This window comes from Eubalaena glacialis, chromosome 15, assembly GCF_028564815.1.
Source record: "Eubalaena glacialis isolate mEubGla1 chromosome 15, mEubGla1.1.hap2.+ XY, whole genome shotgun sequence".
Lineage (NCBI taxonomy): Eukaryota > Metazoa > Chordata > Mammalia > Artiodactyla > Balaenidae > Eubalaena > Eubalaena glacialis.
The window spans coordinates 12,926,438-12,951,259 of record NC_083730.1 but is presented as its reverse complement, the minus strand read 5'-3'; the positions used below and the strand labels follow the sequence as shown (position 1 = coordinate 12,951,259).

The 24,822-nt window shown below is 38.4% G+C and overlaps 1 protein-coding gene across 1 annotated transcript; it reads left to right on the top strand.

Annotated features, from left to right (window-relative positions):
• Positions 1–7,768: 7,768 nt before the first annotated feature.
• SERPINB10 (serpin family B member 10) lies at positions 7,769–21,709 on the top strand. The gene is made up of 7 exons (XM_061170517.1): positions 7,769–7,936; positions 9,769–9,837; positions 10,288–10,425; positions 12,310–12,427; positions 16,374–16,516; positions 19,271–19,426; positions 21,305–21,709. Exons 1-7 carry the CDS (start codon positions 7,769–7,771, stop codon positions 21,707–21,709), a joined length of 1,197 nt encoding a protein of 398 aa, XP_061026500.1.
• Positions 21,710–24,822: the final 3,113 nt, after the last annotated feature.

Genomic DNA, 24,822 nt, shown 5'->3' with positions numbered 1-24,822 from the left:
ATTGAAAGGTTCCGTTTCTGCACAGGATGTTGTAATGGGAGGTATAAGCCTCAGAATTGCTCTAAGGGCCAAAACTTTAGCAACCTTCCGTACATATTTCTGTTTTTCTGAACAACTTCTATTACACACTGAATATAAATACAGAAGTAGCTTGACATCTGTCAATCAGAACATTACCACCCTATTAATCATTTGGTCTCCTAAAATGGGATGATATCTCATTTAGTTCTTCCTTACTCTTAGTTTATTTTATAGCATTACCTTTTACTGTATTATTTATTATTTTATATAATGGCTTTTTATTATTGTTCACTGTCTAGTGTAGCTGATACAGTTACAAAAGCAGGTCATCACTTATTTTTCTTTCTAAGGAAATGCACTTATTTGTTCTTATAATGAAGGACGAGTAGGTGTCCTTCCATGCCCTTCTGTAATAAAAACCTAGAAGAAAGCATTGAACAACAGAAAAATGTAAGTTGTGTGCATTTCTAGCATTATGTATCACATAGATGTGTCTGTAACTTATGGAAGGTTGTGAATATATTAAAAATAGACATGTTTCCACACAACCATTTGTTTGTTGTCATTCTGTTAGGTCTTTAGGTCATAAGACCTGTTTATCTTGAGTCTCAGGAATCAGGTATCATGGCTCATTTGTGAGAACCAAGAAAAAATAAACAGAATAAAGGAGCCAAAGGAGAAGCTGCTGTATAGCACAGGGAGCTCAGCTCAGTGCTCTGTGATGACCTAGAGGGGTGGGATGGGGGGTGGCAGGGACGGAGGCTCAAGAGAGAGGGGATATATGTATACATATAGATGATTCACTTTGTTCTACAGCAGAAACTAACACAACATTGTAAAGCAATTATACTCCAATAAAAAAAAAAAATGACAAAAAAGGAACCAAAGGAATAAGGGACCGTCTTGCAAGAAGCTCCAATGTTGGCAGGGGGGATGGAGTTGTGGGAAAAATGGATTAGAGCTGTCTTCTCACAGCAGCAAAAGGTATAGCAATTCAAAAGAATAGTTTGGGTCAGAGTCCTTTGGGGACACCTGTGTTCAAACCTCAAGGACATCAGGAATAAACACCAAGTCTAGTGGTCCAGACATAGAATCAAGTCATAATCATTGATTGAGGTGAGCGTTCAGAGGGGTAGAGATGAACTGGGCTCAAGAGCAGAAGGGAAACATACAATGGGAAACATTACATAAGTGTGTTTTCCTCAAATAGCACTGAATGCTTTTGAGTGGATCAGAGAAGAACATAATTTAAGTCCTAAGAACGAAGGAAGACCTGAGGTTTAAGGGAGCTGAGCTGGCTGCAGATTCTGACTGCAGAAGTGTGGCTGGATCCTGGAAATGTATTCCAGGCGTCACCGTCCCTACGATGAAAGCCAGGGATGGGTGACCTACTGGAGCATGGTGGCTAAAAGGTAAGGACATTGACTTAACTGCATCCAAATCCCAGTTCTAACACTTATGAGTCATTTAACCACAAGCCGGGAAATGATGCTTCTTTATGCTTCGGTTTTCTTTCAGTGTAAGCTAGGGAAAACAATGCTTTTCTCATTAGGTTGCTGTGATGGTAAAATGAATTCATACAGAACAAGCAATTAAAAGAATGCTTAGCATGTACAGTACTTAATAAATACTAGTGATAACGATTATTTTCTTTGTCAGTAATAAAACTGTCTCACTGTCAGCTGGTCAAACATAGAGTCCCAGAAAATTATTCTCATAATTCTTTAAGGCTTGAATTGTGGTTTGTTTCCTCTAACTCAGACGTTCTTGAAAATTAGGGGTTCTTCCTTGCATTCTCCTACTTACTTTTAGATTCATATTTTAAATGTACTTTAATAATTCACTCAGCAATGCAATAAGTAGTAACTTTCTGAATTGTTGTGAGTCTTAAGATATTCATATTTCACCATGATTATTGAATTAGAGCACGAGTATAGAATTCTAGGTTCAAAGCATTCTTCAGCACTTTAAGGGCACAATTTTATCATCTTCCAGCACCAAAGTTGCGGATGGGAAAGTTGATGTCAAGATAATTCTTGCTTCTTGTAGTTTTAATTATTTTATTTTTGTTTTTGATGATGTTCTTGATATTTCATTGCATTAAGAGTATTTTTAAACTGTTTTAAAAATTTATCTTGTTCATCAGGAGATGTTTTCCATCTGGAAACTTGTACCTTGGTTCATTTCTGGGAAACTCTCAGCCATTGCTATGGCCTGAATGTTTGTTCCCCCAACACGTATGTTGAACACTTAGTCCCCAATGTGATTGTCTTTGTAGGCGGGGCCTTGGGGAGGTAATTAGTATTAGAATTAGTCATGAGGGTAAGTCCCCGTGATGTAATTAGTGTTCTTACAGGGAAATGAAAAAACAAAAGCTCTCAACCAAGTAAAGACAAGTAGGCAACCATCTGTGAACCAGGAAGACGGCCCTCAGCAAGAACCCGATCACAGACCTGCAGCCTCCAGAACTGTGAAAAATGAATGTTTGTTGTTTAAGCCACCCAGTCAGTGGTGCTCTGTTATGTCAACCCAGACTGAACAAGAAAACCATTATCCACTCAACTCTCTCAGCCCTACTCTATTTACTCTCTTCTTCTGGATTCCTATTTGAATAATATTGATGTACCTAGAGTTCTTTTCTCGGTTCTAAAAGATTTTGAATATCTAATAAATTCATGCAATCTCAACATCAAATATCATGAAAAGACTACAGCAAAAACTCTCCCTCCCACCCCCGTTGCCCATTCATATAGTTCCTACTCTCCCATCCCCGTTAGTAATATCTGTACATATTGCTAAATATTCATAGGGCAGGCCATAACTAACAACAACAAACAAACAAACAAGCAAAATTATGCTGATATTATTATATTGTTAACTTAGGATACCATTACTCCTTTCTCTTTCCCTGCCCCCTCCAAGCAGGCATCAAAATAATGCAAAACCAAAATTTTATCAACATAACAATATATCAATATATAAAGATTTTAAACAAGAGGTAAGTGGAAAGGAATCTGAAGAAGGTTTGTGGGAAAACATGAATAAAACTTAGTCTGTGTCTTTCGAGAAGATGAAACAATTTCTTGGCTGGTTCCCCAGAATCTATATCGATGCATTAAGTGTAACATAAATAGCTAGAGCTGTGAGGTGATGCAGCCCAAGTCACTCTCTGGTGGACCACTGGCAGTCAAGATGGACAGCCCCTATATCTAGAGCCTCCATATGATATTTCCAGCTAATAATAGTCTGCAGGCATTCTGTGGATAATAACATCTGTTCAGCACATGTCAGGCAGGCACCACGGAATCTGCAGCCACAAGTTGCATCCCCCAGTGAAATTCAAAGCAACGTTCTGCTCTGGGTTCCACATCGACATTCAACTATTAAACTCTGAGCCACTTTACCATGTGTGCCCCATGAAGAGAAAAACAGAAACTGCGTGAAGAAAAAACACACAAATACGTTATTAACAAAGATAATTCTCCTTTCCCTCAGTCCCTTCTTGACTGTGCCCCATTCCCGTCTCTCTCTCTTCACCCCCTTCACCATTCCTCCATGCCCTGCATCCTGTTATAGGCAGTTTTCCCTTTTTAATAAATAAGGAGGAACATTCACAGGGAGAAACGGAAGAGAAGCAGAAAGCGATGAAGCAACATTTGACCCAGTAAACGTCGATGTGTCTAAAACATCGATCCAGACCCCATGTCCCTGGGGTGGGGACAGAGGACATGGGACAAGTTGGAGTTGTGCTCGGGGTTCTACACCAACACCCAAATGAGAAGAACAGAAACATTTCTTGGATGCTTCACCTAGTACCTTATGAGCAACTTTAACAGTAAACAGTTCACCAATAATATTCTCCATTTCCTTGTCCCTTGTTATTCTACTAATTTAAAACTTTCTGTTGCTGTTGAAAAAATAAATCTACTGGTGAAAACCACGAATTGCTGCCAGTTGGCAGACTCGAGAGGACATAAGCCGGGAAAGTGTGAGTTCCAATTTGTTAGAATTCCAGTCTGTACATGCAGACAGACATGGAAAATGTGGGTAATTAAGTAATTCAGGCAAAACCCTGTCTATCTCTCTGTCTTTTTATTTGAGCTTCTGGCCAAGATGAAGTTGAAAGGAAGAGTGTATGGGCTTGTGAAAGTGAATCAGAGGGTAGGGCTAAGGAAAGGGTGGTGCTATAAGTTTTGAAAATTATTTCTACAGTTAAAGGTCACTTAACTCAGCCACAGTCTCTTACTAAAGGAACCAGTTGCCATTTCTGCTCCCGTGTAAGAAAACAAGGTATTGTAAATAGTTCTTTGTTTTAAAATGTTTGTTTATGTTTTCATTATTTGTTGAAGTACCTAGCTAAAGAACAAATTAACAAGACTCCCACAAAACAGAAATAATAGATGAAGGCCAGCCCCCAGGAATTCTGTGCAAGTTTAAGAGATTTAACCCTGAGCTGGTTCAAAGTTGGTACTAGAAAGAGGGCTAAGCGGGAGAGAGCCTTCATTTCCAAAGACGTTAGAAAGATAGTTTTACCGTGAATTGTGAAGCTATGAATGGAGTTTTCTCCAGTCACATTTTTGGATTTGCTACCTTTGTATCTGTCAACATAGGTAAAAAGAAATAGGGTATTCTTAGAATTATTGAACCAAAACCCTTCTAACCCTTCAGAAGAGTGGCCTTGGCAACATGAATTTGAGCTTAGTCACTAATGTAGGGAACTAATGATTTGACTCTCTACCCTCCCGCCCACGCACACCTTCATGTCTTGGCTACCATTCCACGGGCCCTTAGCTTTCTTCTCTTTCGTGGAATAATCTAAGTCACTAACCTTACACTCCATGCTCATCATGAACCCTCCTAGACTATTAATTCCCTCAGAAGTGGCTTTAGGTAAATGTAGAAGTGCTGCGGATTCGTGGGGTCATTTTCTGATACGCACAACTCCACCAAGTAGGCAATATCCTCAGTATCATCGGAAAGTCAGGAGGCCTTGGATGTCCTCTAATGGAAAAGGGGAAGAGAACCCTTCCCTCTCCCTCCTCCAGCTCACCATCATCCCTCTTTTCTTCCTCCTCCTGTTCGTCCTCTTTCGTCACCCAATCCCTCCCTTTTACCGTAAAACCTTAAAGACAGTAAGATATAATGACAAAAGCATTTGTATTTAGAGTCCAGAGAATGGGACTGCAACGATAGCTCTGCTGTTAGTTAGCTGTGCATGTTAGTCAGCACATTTAACCTCTCTGGGCCTCAGTTTCCTAGCAGATAAAATGAAGCAATTTGATTAGAGGGATTCCAAGGTTCTTTCCAACTCTGATTTGCGAAGAGTATGTGTATCTTTGATGAGACATATTGATGAGTGATACTACCCTTTTCTTATTTTCATATTTCTTTAGCTAAGCCCCTTTACAGATTGAGATTTTACATATTTTACATATGTATGTATATTTATATGTATGTAAACTGATATCTCCATATACCTTCTGAAAATTGCAAAAGAGCCGTTCATTCTGAAAAGGGCATAGTTGACTTCTGATCTAGACATTTATAGTCTTTTCTGAAAAGATCACTGTCGAACCCTTGTATGGATAAATTATTTCATGTAGAATCTCATCCCCAAATTCTGCATCTTTCAGAAAGCACTTTTCACTGCCAGGATAATTTTGCCCAGCACTGGCTGACTTAGCACTTCTATACTTTTTTTTTAAAGGCAGGAATTATTTTTCTTGTATGTTCTGGGCTACACCTGATATATTGATGATGATATTAATGAGAGAATTAATGTAGTCGAAGATACCTGGATATTAACTTTCCACAAGAAATTAGCTTTTTCATTAGAGAGAATTATTGTTTTCAGGGATTTGTTACAAGTAACTAAACTTTAGAATAACCGTAAATCATAAGTAGAAAGATAAAAATCCTCGGCCTTAAAATAGTAGTTTCTCCTCTCCTCCCTACATAGTGATTATGCTTTGGCCATGGAGCCAAGCATTTTCCATGTGAAAGAATTCATGAGTTCTTAAAAGATAAAGCTTAATATACAGGCAGTAAACAAAGCATCATTTGGATGAATATAGCTGTAAAGAAAATAGGGAGGTTATTTCCAAGACAGCATTGGATCTGTCAAGGGAAATACTTACACACAAGTTTCGAACATTTTATGAGGGTGTAGAATTGCTACAAGACTAGAGGTTCTTGTTTTTCTTCTTTAATAAAATAATGTTAGCCTAGGATTATCATCAGCTTCTGAAATAGGTGGGAGCTATGACTAGGGATGATTTAGAGGCTGGGAAGCTGTTTGGTTAATTGTAAGCCTATGACTAGGAGGGATTTCAACAGTATCACTGTTAAGCCAAGTCATGATGAAACCAAAACTTTGCCTACACATGCCTCTCCCTTGATTCAACCATTGAACTAGAGAGATCTTCTGACCTTTCTAAAGTTCTCATTCTAGGTTTCTCTGAGGGCCAGGTGATATCAGTGCAAGACCAAGTTCTATACAACATTGGCACTAATGGGAGTTTCTAGGCTTAGGAATTTGGTTTATTTTTAATCATTTAATCAGCTTGAGAAATTATTTGGCTATAAAATGACAATAGATTGAACTCACTATTTCTTTGATAGAGACCCAGTCTAAAAAGACTAAAATGAAAATATCAGGGTAATTAGACGTGAAATTTAGAAGTTGAATATAATATTTTTAAAAATGAGAAAGCTTGAGTTCCTTTGTTCATTAAGATTGGTTTCAGAGGGTCTCACGTGAGTGAGAATACAGGCAAGCAAGTCTTGAGTTCTCTACTTCTCTATAAGCATTTCCACTAAACTGTGAAAGATTTCATGTTTAAATAGATAAAAAATGGTGGCTAGAGCCCAAACTATAAACACTCTAAACAAGAAATAAACAAGTATTTGTAAGTTTTCATTTTGTGCAAAGTCCTGAGGTGGGTGTTATTGGATGCGCAAAGCTGAGTAAGAAAATTTTGCTCTCAAGGAACTTATCCTAGAGTTGAAAAGATATAAATCTATGAAAACAGAACCAGCAGTATGATAAGCTCCAAGCAGGTGGCAAAAGCTATTTTATGGGTCTTTGGTGGAAGACATGCTCCTGTGAACCCCAAAGTTCAGAAAAAGCTTCCAAAGGAAAAGAAGATCTGGAGCAGAGTTGGATTTCAAGAGAATAAAGGAGGATAAAGGAACCAGGATATCATATATCAAGGTGTGAAGGAATAAACAAGGTTAAAAAGTATAAAAATATGGATGAAAGATAAGTGAGAAAAAGTACAAAGTTGAAAAGGGGTATAATTACTCCTCATTTACTGGGTAAAGTCAGTAGGCATGTGGTGTGTTGATAAGAGGCACTGGGCTGATTCCTGTGCCATTTATATCCTGGCATTTTCAACAGGGAGCCGCTAACTGACCAGAATCCAATTGTTCTCTCATGTGAACTAACTCTGAAATTTGAGCCAATTCTCTTAAACTCTCTGGACTTCATTTTTAAAATATTTAAAATAATGTTGGAGTGGAATCTTTCTAAAGTTTATTCAGCTCTTATGAGTGTGTGTGTATATATATATATATATAATCAGATATATATAATCAGATTGAATAATACATTCTTTTGTCATTTCAATGAAGGGTAATTAAAAAAGATAATTATGTAAGCCAACAAATCCATTTACAAAAGTTAAATAAATGGAAAGGATTATTAACATGTTCTCTAACTCTGCGTTATTTTTCTTAGATTTTCCCAATGGACTCTCTAGCAAAATCTGTCAACCAATTTGCTCTGGAGCTTAGCAAAAAGCTAGCTGAATCTGCTGAGGGTAAAAATATCTTTTTTTCTCCCTGGGGCATCTCAACCTCCTTGGCCATGGTGTATTTGGGCACCAAAGGCACCACTGCAGCCCAAATGTCCCGGGTGAGTGAGAAAGGTCAACCATCCTCTGTTGCCTTAAAATGAAATGCTTTTCTTGTCTTTTGTTCACTTCTCTCCTGAAATCCAAATAGCCCACGTTTTACAACCACGTCCTCCAAAATAAAAGACACACTTAAATAAATTTTCTAGACCATAAAAAGAAGTCTGAGAAAGTGAATCATTTTGAAAACTCTTTCTAGGAATACCGTTTAAGAACCTGTGTTCTCTGGCAAAATCAAATGGAGAGATGATAAGGTTACCGACTTTGGTTCAACACCAAAAACAATTTTGTTTTGATTATTAGAATATTTCAAGAAAGTAATGGCTCATACTTTAAATAATAGAATTAGTCATCATCTTTCTAATCTCAGAAAGATTTTCTTGAAGAAAAAAATAGAAAAATCAAGTGAATCCTGTTCCTCATGCTTTGTTTGGTTGTTACTTTGTTTGGTCCCTGGTTGTCTAGATGAATCTAAAGAGCCCATTAAGAGCATTAAAATAGCAAAACAGGATTATTGTATAAGCAATTATCAATTTGATGTAAGCATCCTCAGATCATAGCGGGTGTATGTGTATGTGTGTAGCCTTACATAGCAAAATATATAATCAAATAGCCATATATATGTGTATCTGTATCTATGCATGTGTAAACATATAAATATATGTGTGTGTTTTAAGTAAAAATAAAAATAGAAGAGAGTAAATTCAGCTCTAAATCATACAACGATTGAAAGGCCAAGTGACAAAATTTCCACCCAAGAGGCTGGCCTCTGTGACAAGTATGGAAATGGGCACAGCCAGCAGTTCTGAATGAGACAGGCAGAAACATATTCTGTCAGTTTGGGTCTAGGATATCCCCCTTATGCTCGTAATTTACAAGATATTGTGTGGTTTAAAAATAGCAACAACAAAATCTTGGTTCACAGAAAAATCCTGGTTCACAGCTAGTTAATAATTGGCTCATTATTAAAAGGTTTAACTATGAATGTGATAGACTTAATCTTAGATAAATGCCAATTTGCTTCCACTCCATACAAACATATTGCTGGGTGTTGCTTACCCTTGTTTTATTTCAATGTCACTTGAATATTAACAGCTTCAGTTTGCAATTGAGACGAATGGGTTGCTTAGGCACCTCCCCCTTTTTTCCCTATGGCAAGTGGTTCCTGTCTGTCACCATGTGTCAGCACAAACTTTGGTAAAATAGACTTTATTTCTTTCTGTAAGCTGGGTCCAGGATGCATGCAGGAGATGGAATTATCACTTTGTTTTCTCAGGGGAAACACAATGTCCACATCCTTCCTGTGACCTTTCACATGAATTGCTGGGGTGAAGACAATGACTCTATCTCCGTATGTCAGATGGTGGTAGGCAGTGAAAACTGAAGCGCTTAAGTAGAAAAAACAACTAAAATTCCTGAATTTTCCAGATAACTGGGGCAATGGTGGCATTTGCTTAAATTATCTAAGTGATGGTCTCAGTTGAATACCTAGGCTTCTTTTCAAAACAATCATAGATAAAAATGAAACTCGGAAAACATGAGAATTTTACCTCTAAGGCTATTCCCAACATTATCCTCAACGTCCTACAAAAAGTATTAAAATAAAGAGACTAGCAACTTAAATTCAACTTAAAAATTTATTTAAAAGCAGCTCTTGACTTACTCTCATTAGGTCAGGTAACACACCATTTAAGTCAAATCAGAGCTCCCTTGGTTCATTAATTATATGTTTTGTATCTATAGGAACAAATGGCTTGTAGTTGCTGATGTGTATTCCATATGATTACATCTCTGCAAAGTGCACTCACGTATTGCCTTTTTATTGAAATTACAGGTTCTTCACTTTAGCAGAGACCAGGACAGCAAATCTTGTCCTGACAGTTTTGAAAAGAAAAAGAAAATGGTATGTCTTATATTTCAATATCTATTTGATAATTAAGGAGAAAGCATTTTTGGCACATGTATTTTAGTGGCTAAATTAAGCAACCTTTAATAGGTAACTTTTCTTTAAAATATATGTTAAAATTATGGGAAATTTTTTAGAGTGCAGAATGTCTACACTTTTTGTAAGGGTAATATTCTTTCCCCTTATCTCTTCCTTTCCTTCCCCTTCAAAACTACTCTACTTTCAACATTGTTCTTACTTTTGCAGACTAAGTGTGAAGAAAATGATGTCCCAACAGTTATTACATTCCTGCACTAATAATACTAAAGAGAACATTTTTTTATCTACCATACAATAGATTTCAGCCTTTGTTTGTAAACATTAAATCATTTCATTTACTCTAAGTTGTTTGTATACACTTAGTTCTTGTTCAACATTTTTATTTGACCAATTTATTTTCTTTTAAAGGAATTCAACGTAGGCAAGGTTGAAGAAATACACTCTAATTTCCAGACACTTATCTCAGAAATCAACAATCCCAGCAATGCTTGCATACTTAAAACAGCCAACAGGATCTATGGGGAGAAAACTTATCCATTTCACAATGTAAGTGCAAACATCTTATTTCAAGCTGATGGGAAAGAGTCACATGAGATCAATCAATAAACTCTTTGTGCTTTTCTCCAGGGATCCCAGGGACAATCTTAATGTATATGGAGTATGTGGTCAGCATTTCTGATAAACAATCATTTAGCCTGACCAATGTGTCAAGTTGTAAAGCCAATAACATATTTCAAACCAAATCTGGTGATCAGATCTTTATGCCCAGAATAAAGGGGTACACCCCAGGAACAACCCATGAAGGCTCATAGAAATGTGGTTTATATAATCCCTGGGCCAACATTTGTTTCATGGGAAACAGAGCAAAAGATATAAAATAACTCGATATGGTGAGTCTGAAGGAGCAGAGGGTGGCGTGATCATAGGGGTGTGGCAGGAGACTGTGTCCTCAAGAGCAAAGTTGACTTTGGGATCAGGTAAGTCACTTCACATCTTGACTTCAGACACTATAAGAAAGATTCTTAACATGGAATTGAATCAGCTTCTCTTCTGCTCTGATGGTTGAGACACCCACAGTGCAGACCATGACTTCATCCTCAGTTCAGATGCAAGGGCTCCTCAGAGGGGTCAACTCCAAACCAAGCCAAGAATTTACTTCTTTCATGTTTGCCCATCACATCCTTTGGCACACTTCAGAAGAAAGCCAGAGGACCCAGGTGCCCAGTGGGTAAGGAGTAAGGAAATTGAATAGAGAGAGGGATAGCAACAGGAAAAGTCAAGCTATCTTGTGATTTCAAGCAGTGTTATCCCTGCCCATACCCAGTGAATTCCGGGGAGCTCAGAACTTGGGCTTTGCTATTACTAAAGGCAAAAAAGCAGCCAAGTGAAGTCTTAAAGGCATCTTTATTACCGGTAGTCTCATGCACTCAGGTTTGATTCATAAGGAGGAGAGATGATTGAGCTGGGTGGGCACTTGGTCAAGAGAAGCACACAGAGATACAAAATGGTACGTCTTTTAAAATATCCACAAGCCCTAGCTGTGCACAGAGAGGTTGATCAGAACCCATGAGTCAAGACAAGGAATAGGTACCTCGAGAATGTTTACGTTTTCTTTTTACTGGATTATAAATTGTACAGAACGTAGACTTCATAATCTCCAAACCACTGCCTGGAAGCTGAATTAACTCAACACTTTTTAACTGCACACAGTTCCTCCATAAAGTAATAAACTGAAGGAATGCCACAGCTGTCCTGGGGAATAAATTATGTTTCAAGGCAGATGCCCTCCTAAGCAGCAACCTCGGTTATAGCCCATTTAGGATGATGGCCACTGATGGGAGCGTCCACAGCCCGAAGGAAGAAGCCTGCTTTTTCCCTTAGAATACCTGACGAAACCTTTGACCGGTCTCGGAAATGGGTTTTCATGGCAGCCCATAGTTTCCCTCAGAAGCCCAGGCTTCCCTCCCCAGGCTCTTGGGTGTTTAGAGTCCACAGCCGGCAGCTGCCAGACCCAGGGTTCTCAATCTGGCTCCATCTCTGCCACAGAAAGCCAAGTACAACTCCCAGTACTCCTTGGCTGGAGTCGCTCCTGGGATTCCTAGAATGGTCCTCCTTTTCATCCCAGCCCCATTTCCCAAGGACGAATAAAAACAGACGAAGATGTGGAGGCTCCAGAGCTGTGGGAGATGGGCCTTCCTTCCATACCTGCAGCTCTGCATGGCTAGTCCGTGCCCAGCTAAGTTTACACAGGGCTGTGTTTAGTTTTTAACCAAAGCTGGAGTGTGGAAAGATTGAGGGGAGCAATGCTGTGGGAGTTTGCAATTGTCCATCTAGCTGGGTTTGTTGGGGTTTTTTTTCGATAATCTAAATAGACTTGTTTATCGATTCTGGAAAAATTCTACAAAAGGAGATTTTACCTATATCTTCCAGAAATATATACAAGACATGAAAACATACTTTGGTGCAGAGCCACAGTCTGTGAACTTTGCGGAAGCCTCTGACCAGATCAGAAAGGAGATCAACTCTTGGGTTGAAAGCCAGACTGAAGGTAAGCCTTCTCCAAGGTACACAGCGGTGTGCTTTCTCCAAGTATCACTTTATTCTTTTGAATTTGTGTTATGTGTAAGTATAGGCATTTCTTAAATAGAACTGTGGACACATTCTAAATATTCAAAACATTTGTTTTATTCATGCCCATAATTTTTGATTTATAGCTTTGGCAATAAATCTTATCTAAAACAGATAAGACAACCATTTTACCAAGTAGACAGGAAAATGATCAGATTCCACTAATTCCAAGGAGGACTCCCGGGATTAAAAGGCAGAAAAATGCAAAAAAGGAATTTTGGAATACTGCTGCACTTGCGGTTTCTAAAGAAAAATAGCTGCTGATGAACAATTAAAATGTGGCAGTAAATGTACTATATAATCTTAAGTAATTTTCAAAATAGGTCATATATTAGCTTAGAGTATGGGCTGAGCTCTTGTAACAAAGAGACCCAAAATACAATAACTTAATAATAAGATAGAAGTTTACCTCTGACCTAATAGTCACAAGGTAGATAAGCATTCTGTTCCATGAAGCCATCCAGAGACCCAGACTAGTGGGTTAGCTCTGCCATCCTCAAGACATGGCTTTTATATTTGTCTAAGATGATTCTTACATTTGTCGGTTTTACAGTCAGCAGGAAATAGGGAAAATAAAGCCTCTTTGCTTTTAAGGGGATGCCCTGAAACTTTCACACACCAGTTCCACTCATATCCCAAATTTGGATACACGGCACATTTTATGCTCTGGTGACCAACCTGTCCTAGTTTGCCTGGGACTTTCCTGGCTTTAGTATCTGAAGGTGTCTCAGTCCTAGGCAAACTGGGATAGTCGGTTGCCCAGACTTGCTGTAATAAAGGTCTTTAAAATGTAGTTTTTAGCTGGGTAGCCACATGCTACCTAAAATTTAAGCATTCTATTTCTAGAAAGGGAATAGTAGAGGGATTCTCATAGGTGATTTAGCAGTTTTTTATTCTGATCCTTATTTTAGAAATGAGGAAGCTGAGGCTTTAGAGAAATTGTTACCAAGATCAGATAGTTTAAAGCTTCAGAAATAGGACTGAAATCTAAGTCAGATTAGCTCTGAAGTCTGAACTCATTTCAATATTCCACGCTGCCTTTTCAATCGATATGTCTGTTGATGGTCCATTATATCTCACAAAGAAATACCAAAGGTGTAATCGCTAATGAATATTAATGATTAAGCCTTCGCTTTGCAGCAACAAACATGGAACGTTTAGGTAATCCCCCTCCCCCCAAACTTCAGAGTTCATTTGTATATTCCTGCCAGATATGCTTGCAGAGGGTCCCACATACTTTAAACTCGACATACTGAAGTCATATTCAGAACGGCTTATCCACACCTTGCCCTCTCCATGCACTCATTCTCTACCCCGGTGGATGGGTGGCTACCACACACTTGCCCAGATCAGAAGTCTGAGAGATACTCTAAATTCTCCCCTTTCCTTTGCCTCCTCCTGTGTGTTTCTGAGTTCATCTTTCCTTTCCAATCTCTTCCTCCTCTGCTCTCGGCTTTGTCATCATTTATCTGTGTTAATGCAATAATCTGTTTCTCATCTTGCTCCCCTCAAATGCAACCTCCATTCAGCCATCAGAATGACCTCCCTAAAATGTGAATTCGACCAAGTGGACCACGTGCTCAAAATCCATCATGGTGCCCCACGTCTTACAGGCTGCCTAAACTGACAGGCGGTCCAACAGGACCGTGAAGTCTTGTCTGTCTCTCCACTTCAACTCTTGTCATTCTCTGACTCAAAGTTGATACTCAGGAATTCTAAGTGACACAGAGTCCCTGGAACTCCCTGTGATACCTCATGACCCCATGCATTTGCTCACGTGTCCCTTCAATTCGAAACACGGTCCCCTCCCCTGCCACTCCCAGCCCCTTCATGGCCACCGGATAACATCTCAGGGGTTCCCTCAGGCATAATGTCCTCCCCTGGCTCCCAGGCTGAGCTGAGAGCCTTCCTCATTGCTCCAAAAGCCCCCTGTGGGAACCTTTACCTTGACACTTACCACGTTGTTATTGAAATTAACTGTTGAAGTCCCTGCCTCCCCCACTAAACTCAAGGACCCCAAGCGCAGTAATACTAACCTATTTGAGTTTCTGCTTTGAACCACTAACAGATAACAGCCCTGCTCATGGTAGCTATTCAGAGCAATGTTTACTGAAGTCAATTGAGGAAGTTGGTAGCCCTAAATTCTCAGTTCCTTTTTCACTGGACTAGTGACTCAGAAGCCATGGTGAGGCAAGAGTGACCATTATCCTTAACTTATGCCTGATTTGGATTCATCTAAAAGTAAGTCTGTTTTGAGAACTACAGATTAGCTAGCATTTACAGAAGGAAATTACTTGCACTGTTCCACTTCACATGAGGACCAAACGTGATTGTATAAGCAAAAGCACATTGTAATATACAACACAAACTCAATGTAGTAGAAGTAGGAGCAAGAATAGTGCTGGAGCTGAACTAACTCTCAGCTCTCAAATTCCTCCCCAGGGCCCACTCTGTTCTCTGGAAGACAGGTGGGGACCCTACAGACAGGAAGGCGGGAGCAATTCATCTGCTATCTTTCGCCCCAGCAAAGCCTTTCTGAGCTGAGTGGAGAGTCATTGTCTGACGCGGCATAAGCTCGGTTTGCATCAGGATCCTTGCCGTGCTTCCCCCGCACAGGCTGACACACTCAAGGAGCATGACAGGATCCATCTCTCTAGATCAGGGGTCCCCAACCCCCTGGCCTGGGCCTGTTAGGAACCGGGACGCACAGCAGGAGGTGAGCGGTGGGCAGGCGCGCGGAGCTTCATCTGCCGCTGCCCATCGCTCCCCATCGCTCGCATTACTGCCGGAACCATCCCCCACCCACCCATCCCCACACTCCCAGCCCTGGTCCGTGGAAAATTTGTCTTCCACAAAACCGGTCCTTGGTGCCAAAAATGTTGGGAACTGCTGCTCTAGATTACAGAGCTGTCCGGATCTTGCTGTGATGATAGAAATATGCCATAAATCCTAGGGCTGCCATAACAAATTACCACAAACTGTGTGGTTTAAACCAATAGAAATATATTCTCTCACAGTTCTGGAAGCTGGAAGTCTGAAGTTAAGGTGTTAGCAGGGCCTTGCTCCCTTGGAAAGCTTCAGGGAAGAAACCGTTCCATGCCTGTCTCCTAGTTGCTGATGGTTATTGGCAATCCTTGGCTTGTAGACACATCTCTCCAATCTCTGCCTCTGTTGAGACATAACTTTCTTCTTTGTCTCTCCTATGTCTCCGTGTTTTCACACTCTGTGTGTCTGTGTCCAAATTTCTCTCCTCTTATAAGAACACCAGTCATTGAATTAGAGCCCACCCTAATCCAGTATGACTTCATTTTAACTTGACTGCATCTGCAAAGACTCTATTTTGAAATAAGAACACATTCACAGGGACTGGAGGCTAGGATTTAACATATCTTTTTGGATGACACAATTCAGCCCACAAAAGTAATATTCTCACAAAAATTTATAACCTAAATATTATCTTGAGGAAGCATCAGACAAACTTGAACTGAGAATTGAGCATTCTACAAATTTTTTCAAAAGTATCAAGGTCATGAAAGACAAAGAATGAATGAGGAACATGAAAGACAAAGAATGAATGAGGAATGAAAGAAAAAGACTAAAGGGGACTAAAAGGAAATGACAACTAAATGCAACTTGAGCTCTTGGATTGATTTCTGGTCCAGGAAAAAAAGGACTTTGTTGGAACAACAGATGAAATTTAAATAGGATCAGTTAATAATATTCTATCAATACTAACTTCCTGGCTTGGATCATTGGTGGATACAAAATGTTATCATTTAACGGTATTTCGTAATCATCATTTTTATGTATGGCATTTCACCAGGATGTAACTATATCATTTGAAATCTGTCCTTTTGCTCTTTTAGGAAAAATCCTGAATCTCCTACCTGATAGTGCTGTGGATTCTGTAACCAGAATGGTTCTGGTAAATGCCGTTTACTTTAAAGGAATTTGGGAACATCAATTCTTGGCCCAAAATACCACAGAAAAGCCTTTCAGAATAAACAAGGTAGGAACCTGTTAATAACCAGTATGAATTTTTACATGGCATTGCAAAGGGAATTCTATTTTAAATTTATTCTCTCTGACTATATGTTCCTGTAAACTATGGCTCGATGACTGTGCTAAAAACCCCAGTTCCATCCTACCTGGAAATTCCCCTTTCATTATTTTTTCTCTGAAAATAGACTATTCACATATTTTATTACTCAGTCCTTGCTGCAACTATGGTAGAGTAGGTAAGGTAGTTATTACATTTATTTCCCAGGTTAGAAATGCAGCATGGTTAAGTGACTAGAGCCATGCTTAAGTTAGAAGGTTACCAGGACCATAACCCCAAACTCTTCACTTACTAGTTCTATTCTTGTCCCATTAAGCCAGTACTACCGTATACCAAACTCTTACCCTTCCATAAGAAAAAGAATTAAAAATTTTAAAATCTTATTTCTTTTGTTAACATTTCCTTCTGTGTTAGGGCACAGCACACTTGTTTTTGATTACTTCAGCAACAAGGGAGACTAATGGAAGCTGACAGATACACCTAAGGGCTGGAATGTGGCCGGGTCTTGGGACTTGAGTGGAAACAAGGATTCAAATGTTGTCAGGATTCATTCTCTATCTTTCCAACTCTGTTTCTCCCATCATTCTTCTCTCAGACTGAAGTCTAACTTCCTCTGCGTCCCGGTCCACAAAGGCAGAACGTGGCTACCCACATCTCCTCCATTCTACAGACCAGTCTGATAGGTCTCATTCCAAATTCCTAGGACAGGAACTGATTGGCCAAAGATTGTTAACATTTTTTAGTGCTGGGGTGGATCATCCCACATAAACAGTGCTGCTGAGGACCCACTGCTGTAACCATATGATGGTGTGCAATAGGCGGTTTTCAGATAATCAGTGGGGTAAAGATGGGGAAGGAACTGAACATATAACCCAATAAGCTAACTAGAAATGAGCTGGATAGTTACTTGGCTTAATATATTCACCAGGAGTTTTCAGATGCAAGTGATAGAAAAGCATTCCAAACTAGCTCCAGTAAAATGGGCATTGTGTTAGCATTAGCTTATGCAACTAAGAAGAACTGGGAAGTCTGGGAGTGGGATCTTTGAATCTCAAACATAATCCATTTTCTCTGCCCCACCCCTGACCCCTCCTTTTTGCCTTCATTCTCTAATACTAAAGATGGAATTTATCCATATGACCAGGGAATATGACAGCCCCATATTCTAGCTTCACAGCCCATAGACAAAGTCTTGGCTGCTAGCTCTAACAGAACGCTCCCAAACAGCACTCTGGTTGGTGCCATTCATACGCTTATCCTTGAGACAATCACTGTATCACAGAGTATCCTGAATGAACAGCCCTGGTCACATGGCCACTACCTTAGCAGAACAGTAGGATTTTGTGATGGACATTTAGCTCCACATAGAATGGATAAATAACATACGTCTACAATGTCTGAATTGCAGGGTTTTGCTTTTGTTTCACAATTGGCTTTATTAAAAATTCATAATGTCATGTATCTACCGTTACAGTATCCTACAGAATGCTTTCATTGTCCTAAAAATGCCCTGTGCTCCAAACTTTCATCCCTCCCTCTAAATCCCTGGCAACCACTGATCTTTTTACTGTCTCTATAGTTTTGCCTTTTTCAGAATGCCGTATAATCAGAATTGCATAGTATGTAGCCTTTTCAGACTGTCTTCTTCCACTTAGCGATATGTATTGAAAGTTCCTCCATGCCTTTTTGTGGCTTGATAGATCATTTCACTTTATTGCAGAATACTATTCCATTGTATGGATGTAGCAGTTTGTTTATCCATTCACCTTACTGAAGGGCATTTTGGTTGCTTCCAGTTTTTAGCAATTATGACTAAAGCTGCTATAAACATTTGTGTGCAAGATTTTGTGTGGACACGTTTTAAACTCATTTTGGTAATTACCCAGGAGCACAGTTGCTGGATCACATGGTAAGACTGTATTTAGCTTTAAAGAAACCACCTTACTGTCATCCAATGTGGCTTCCATTTTGCATTCTCACTGGCAGAGAATGTCAGTTCCACCCTCGTTAGAAGTTTATGTTACCAGTGTCCTGAACTTTTAGTCATTCTATTAGGTCTGTAGTGGTATCTTCACTGTTTTAATTTGCAATTCCCTAAGGACATAAGATTGAACATCTTTTCATATGCTGTACCTCTGCCTTTGGTGAGGTATCAGTTCAGATCTTTCACCTGTTTTTAAAATTGGGTTCTTTGCCTTATAATTGTTGAGTTTTAAGAGTTCTTTTCAAATTTTGGATACCGGTCCTTTATCAATTATGTGTTTTGAAACTCTTATCTCCTAGTTTATTGCTTGTCTTTTCATTCTCTTAGTGAATTTTGGTTTTATGATACTAAAATACCCGCACACAAAAACACAAAACACAAATGTTTGTGTGTGAAATGCACCTTACTCAGTTTCTGAATCATTGGCATTTACATAGTTTGCATAAGACTCTTCTAAGTGTTTGGTAGAATCCAGCTTGCCATGATTTATAGAGGATGCCATAACAGTGTCAGAGAAAGAAACTCCCACATCATTTATCGATGATGTTATCCAGTAGAACACATATTTCCAGAAAACAAGGTTTGAATAATTTTATTCAGCATTTAGCAGAGGATCACTAGCTTTGCCAGTGTCCCAGACTACTGGGAACCAATGATGCTAAAGAATTAAGGATTTGGTGGAACACCTCCCTAGTGATTTTGCTACATATATTCTACAGACTACAAGCAAACCAGTGCAAATGATGTCCATGAAAGAAAAACTTCAAGTATTTTACATAGAAAAGCCACAAGCCAAAGGCCTTCAACTCTTCTATGAGAGCCATGACCTCAGCCTACTCATACTACTGCCGGAAGACAGCAGTGGGCTGGATCAGGTAAAGGGATCAGTCTATTCATCCCTACCTTCTTTCCTCTCCCCTTTGGTAACAAGTTTGTTTTCTATATCTGTGAGTCCGTGTCTGTTTTGCATATACATTTATTTGTATGGAAAAAAACTTTAAAAAAAGACATCAGTCTGTCTGACATGAAGAGGGTTCTAGTGTTTATCCCTCCTGGGAAAAACATAAAGACATGATCTCCCAGTTCTTTAATTTCTGCAGAGGAAGGCAACCAACGTACCTTGAGCCCTAGGTACTGTATTTATACATAATTTAAGCTTTACAAAACTTTGTCAGGTTGATATTACTATCCCTCAGGAACGTTAAGTAATCTATAGACACCTTTAGCATAGGGTAGTCACACAAACAACCACACAAACAACAGACAGAGATATTTATTGTCAGTCACAAAGCTGTGCGGATTGATCATAACAATCTTTCAGTTAATATAGGTCTTTCTTCTCCTTCTGGTAGGACTTACCTAATTAATTTTTTAATCACTTGCATTAATCTAGCCTTAGACATATGTTTAAAAACATTAAATGGATTCTAAAACAGTTTTTAAAAAACACTTTTTATCAAGTTAACACTCTTCAGGAGATATAGTCTGTATCAGTGCATCTTCAAGTATTATTTAAGTTGTTCATCTGTTAAACTTCTCTTAAGCCTGACTTTGGTCTGACCACATTTCTGAGCAATTCGCATGTCTAAACTGAACACTAGTTTCTCATGCAATAAGTGTTCTGTCGTTCTTTACACTGTGCCTAATTTCTCGTGTGCCAGATTCTTTATGTTTCCACCACCCTACTAGTGTGTAGAAAGATTTCTAAATAGTGTCATAAAATTTGTGAAACTGGAGAGGATGGTAGAAATAAGACCAAGTGTGAATGCTAAACTATTAGAGTTACACCCTTAAAAGATAAGCCTTTCTTTTTAAAAGTGCAGGTTCCTGACCTGAAGATATTGTCACTTACTGCACATAATTTACAAATATGTCACTGATAGCAATACTTGGATCTAGAAAACTCTTAAAGTAGCAAAAGCATGTGCTTTGAAACAAACGTTATTTAAAAAATCAAACATTGTTTATAATATATATGTACGCATATGTGTATATAATATATATTTATTGTTTAAAAAATTTTAAATATAAAGAAGAGAAAAAGCACCCTCAAAACTACTATTTAAAATGTCATTACTCTTGGGACTTCCCTGGTGGTCCAGTGGTTAAGACTCTGCGCTTCTAGTGTAGAGCGCGTGGGTTTGATCCCTGATCGGGGAGCTAAGATCCCACATGCCAAGCAGCGCGGCCAAAAGATTAAAAAAAAAAAAGTTATTACTCTTAAGATTGGAGGATTTTCCTTTCTTTGTTTTTCTTTCCTTTTCTTTTCATAGTTTATAGTCACTAGTTTCATATTGGCGTGATTATAGACTATAGACATTTTATTTCAGATTTTGTTTTCAAGGAATTGTCTACTACGTTAATAAAACTAAAGTTTTTTTTTGTGCCCTGGCATACAACATGTCCTAGAGTATATGCTTTTGTGTTGACAACACCTAAGCGTATATTTATATTGATGTATTTGCATGTGTAGTTGATGTCTTGCATATTATCATAGAAGTACTTCCATTCGGATCAAGGTCTAATCTAGAAAACCTATATCCTGAGAACTATTAATCTGCAAAATGATTATGTCAAGGATGTGTGGAGGATCTCATTATAAACAAAGAATTTCCAAATGTGTGTGTTTTGTTACCTTTGGTAATAGGAGTGACTATAATTCATTTACGTAATATCTAAAGGTCTCACTCAACGAATAGTTCTCACTCCACTTTGAAATTACTGACTCTTTCTTCCTTGGCTCCAAACTGTAGCTGGAAAAAGCCATCACCTATGAGAAGTTGAGTGAGTGGACCAGCGCAGACATGATGCAGTTGAGTGACGTGCAGCTGCATCTTCCCAAGTTCAAGCTGGAAGAGACGTATGATCTCCAGTCAACCCTGAGCAGTATGGGGATGAGTGATGCCTTTAACCCGAGCAAAGCAGATTTCTCAGGAATGTCTACGGAGAGAAACTTATTTTTGTCCAAAGTTTTCCATAAGTCTTTTGTGGAAATAAATGAACAAGGTACAGAGGCCGCAGCTGGTACTGGGAGTGAGGTGAGTGTTCGAATTAACCTCCCCTCCATTGAATTCAATGCAGACCACCCGTTCCTCTTCTTCATCAGGCACAACAAAACCAATAGCATTCTGTTTTACGGGAGATTCTGCTCCCCTTAAACCTTGCATCTCTCTCATCAAACAAGAGCATCTTACAGTGTGAAAAATAAACATATGATGGAAAAACACAATTATAATAAAAACCAGTTTATAGCCTGGCTCTTTTTAACATACAAATATTAGCAAAATTATCTTGAAATAATATATTCTAGTGATCCTATCATGCCTATATAGCTAGAGAGAATGGCAAATTTAACTTCTTTAACTTTTTTTTTTTGCTTTCTGACATTCAGTTTTATTATTATTTTTTGCATCTTTATTGCAGTATAAATGCTTTACAACGTTGTGTTAGTTTCTGCTGTACAACAAAGTGAATCAGCTACATGTATACATATATTCCCATATCCCCTCCCTCTTGAGCCTCCCTCCCACCCTCCCTATCCCACTCCTCTAGGTGGTCACAAAGCACTGAGCTGAGCTCCCTGTGCTATGCAGCTGCTTCCCACTAGCTATGCATTTTACATTTGGTAGTGTATGTATGTAAATGCTACTCCCTCACTTCATCCCAGCTTCCCTTTCCCCGCCTGTGTCCTCAAGTCTGTTCTCTATGTTTGCATCTTTATTCCTGCCCTGCCACTAGGTTCATCAGTACCGTTTTTTAGATTCCATATATATGTGTTAGCATATGGTATTTGTTTTTCTCTTTCTGACTTACTTCACTCTGTATGACAGATTCTAGGTCCATCCACCTCATTACAAATAATTCAATTTTGTTCCTTTTTTATGGCTGAGTAATATTCCATTGTATATACGTGCCACATCTTCTTTACTCATTCATCTGTCTATGGACATTTAGGTTTAACATTTTATCTTAATGTGACTTTTATTCACATTTCAGAAATTCGGTTATTCAATTGAATGCCTTAAAAGGCTTGAACTACCTGGTCACTATTTTCATTGTCACTTATTTTCACATGCATCATTTAGTGAAGAAAAAAATCTTTATAGAGGTGATATATTGATAAACAAGAATTTTCTCAAGACTATTACTCTGATGGTTCATAAATTACCACTGTAAAATTAAATCCCCTTTTTCTGCTATTTTAAAAATACTTATGTTGACATTAATGGAAAAACTAGTGAAATCCAATGAAATCTGGAGCTTAGTTAATAGTAATGTACCAACGTTGGCTTCTTAGTTTTAAAAAAATGTTCCACTGTAATATTAGAAGCTAGCATTAGAGGAAACTGTGTCAGAAGTATATGGGAATTCCCTGTTTTATCTTTGTAACTTTCCTGTGAATTTAAAATTATTCCAAAATAAAAATTTTATTGCAAAGAATTATTACGTGTGAAAGTTGTCACATTAACATCCTTGCTTTTAAAAATCATAAGCTAGAAGAGTAAATTTCCAACTTATATAAATGTGTATTGTCAGTTATAAGAAGATATCCTTAGTAAAACTTTATCTCCGTAAAATTGGCTGTGTTTTTCTAATTTCTATTAAAAATGCTCTTACGCAATGGCTCATTGGTAGTCTCATCAACTGTTATTCTAATTTTAGAGATTGAGTCTATCATTCTAGGCTGCTTTTTCCATTTTAATCTACTAAGTGAAAGATATGATCTGATATGGATCCAACATGAATAGTGTATAAACTAGTACAAGAAAATGTATTTTCTGCATTAAATCTTGGTTTGGTATCATAGAATAAAAAAAAAAAATGATTGTATGCTTTAGCTCCAAAGATAGGAAATTGTAATATATATGACAAATTATCATATCGTTATAAAACATTTTGCCTCTATCCATAATACCTCACATTAAGTAACAATGAAAGAAATCCCCTGTGCCTGTGTTCTACTAAATTAAAAGTCCGTAAGTGTTATGTATCATGTGGACTCATAAGAAAAGTCAGTAACAAGTGAACGGGGAGCATGGAAACTAAGCCAAGATAAAGGAAGACCAGAGTAACTCTGTGTCAGAGGCTGACAATCAGAAAATATTAAACACAGTATTTTTCAAACAAACAAAAGAGGAAAAAGGAAGATACTAGAAACTGCAGGTTAGTAAGATGCATTCAGGCAGTCATTCATTAAAAAAATGTTTGCTGAGCATCTACACTGTATCAGTTGATATTTGGGGCATGAAGACTACAGTTTTTTTTTTTTTTTAAGGATTTATTGTATTTTATTTATTTATTTTCTCCAATTTTTTTTCTATTTCAGTATCACTCCTTTTCCTCTTCTTTTCTTTATGTTATTATTGTCCTACAACTATACATCTTTATGAATTATAAGCCCATGAACAGTTTCATAATTATTGCTTCATGCAGCTATCTTTTAAATCACATAGAAGGAAAAGTTACTAACAAGGATAAACTTATGCTGTCTTTTATACATATTTACCTACGTAGCTACTCTTACTGGTGTGCTTTGTTTCTCTGTGAGAATTAGAGTTACTGGAAGACTACACTTCTGAACAAAAACAGACCCTGGTCCCCAGTCTCTTGGAGTCATGAAGCTTACAAACTCGTGGGAGAAACGGACTCAAAGTGGATGTTAGTGCAAGGAATGATGCAAAATAAACTGCAGTCATCTTGGAGACACATGTACCTGTGTGTGCGCATGCGTATCAGGCTTTTTCAATAATGAGGCTTAAAGTATTTGCTGATGATATTTGTGTTCTTCCCTTAGTGCAAATGTATACAGCCTATCTTTTTAGAAGGATAACAGACCTTAGAACAATAGATAATAATCACGGTCTGTTAATCTCCTTTGTTCCCAGGGAAAACAAAACTATTAAAAAAAACTTGACTGTGAATGGAAGGACGGAAAAGCAGGGCAGTAGCTACAGAGCAGAGAAGTGAGGAAGTTGTGGGGCTTTGTGTTTATTTGTTTGTGTTAATATGGGAGAGACTGAGTATATTTATGAGATAAGAAGACTCCAAAGAAGTAAAAGAGATTAAAGTTACAGGAGATGACTAATGGAACCATGTCCTAGAGAAGAAAGAAGTCTACTTTCCTTGAAACAGAAGGGGTAGAGATATGGTAGGCCCAGTGAAGGGGACCACGGGCCACCCCTCCATTATTGGGAGTAAAGAGGAAAGATATTCCCTTCGCCACTATCTGTCAGAGACCAGGAGAACTAATCCCTATGTGATCTTTATCCCA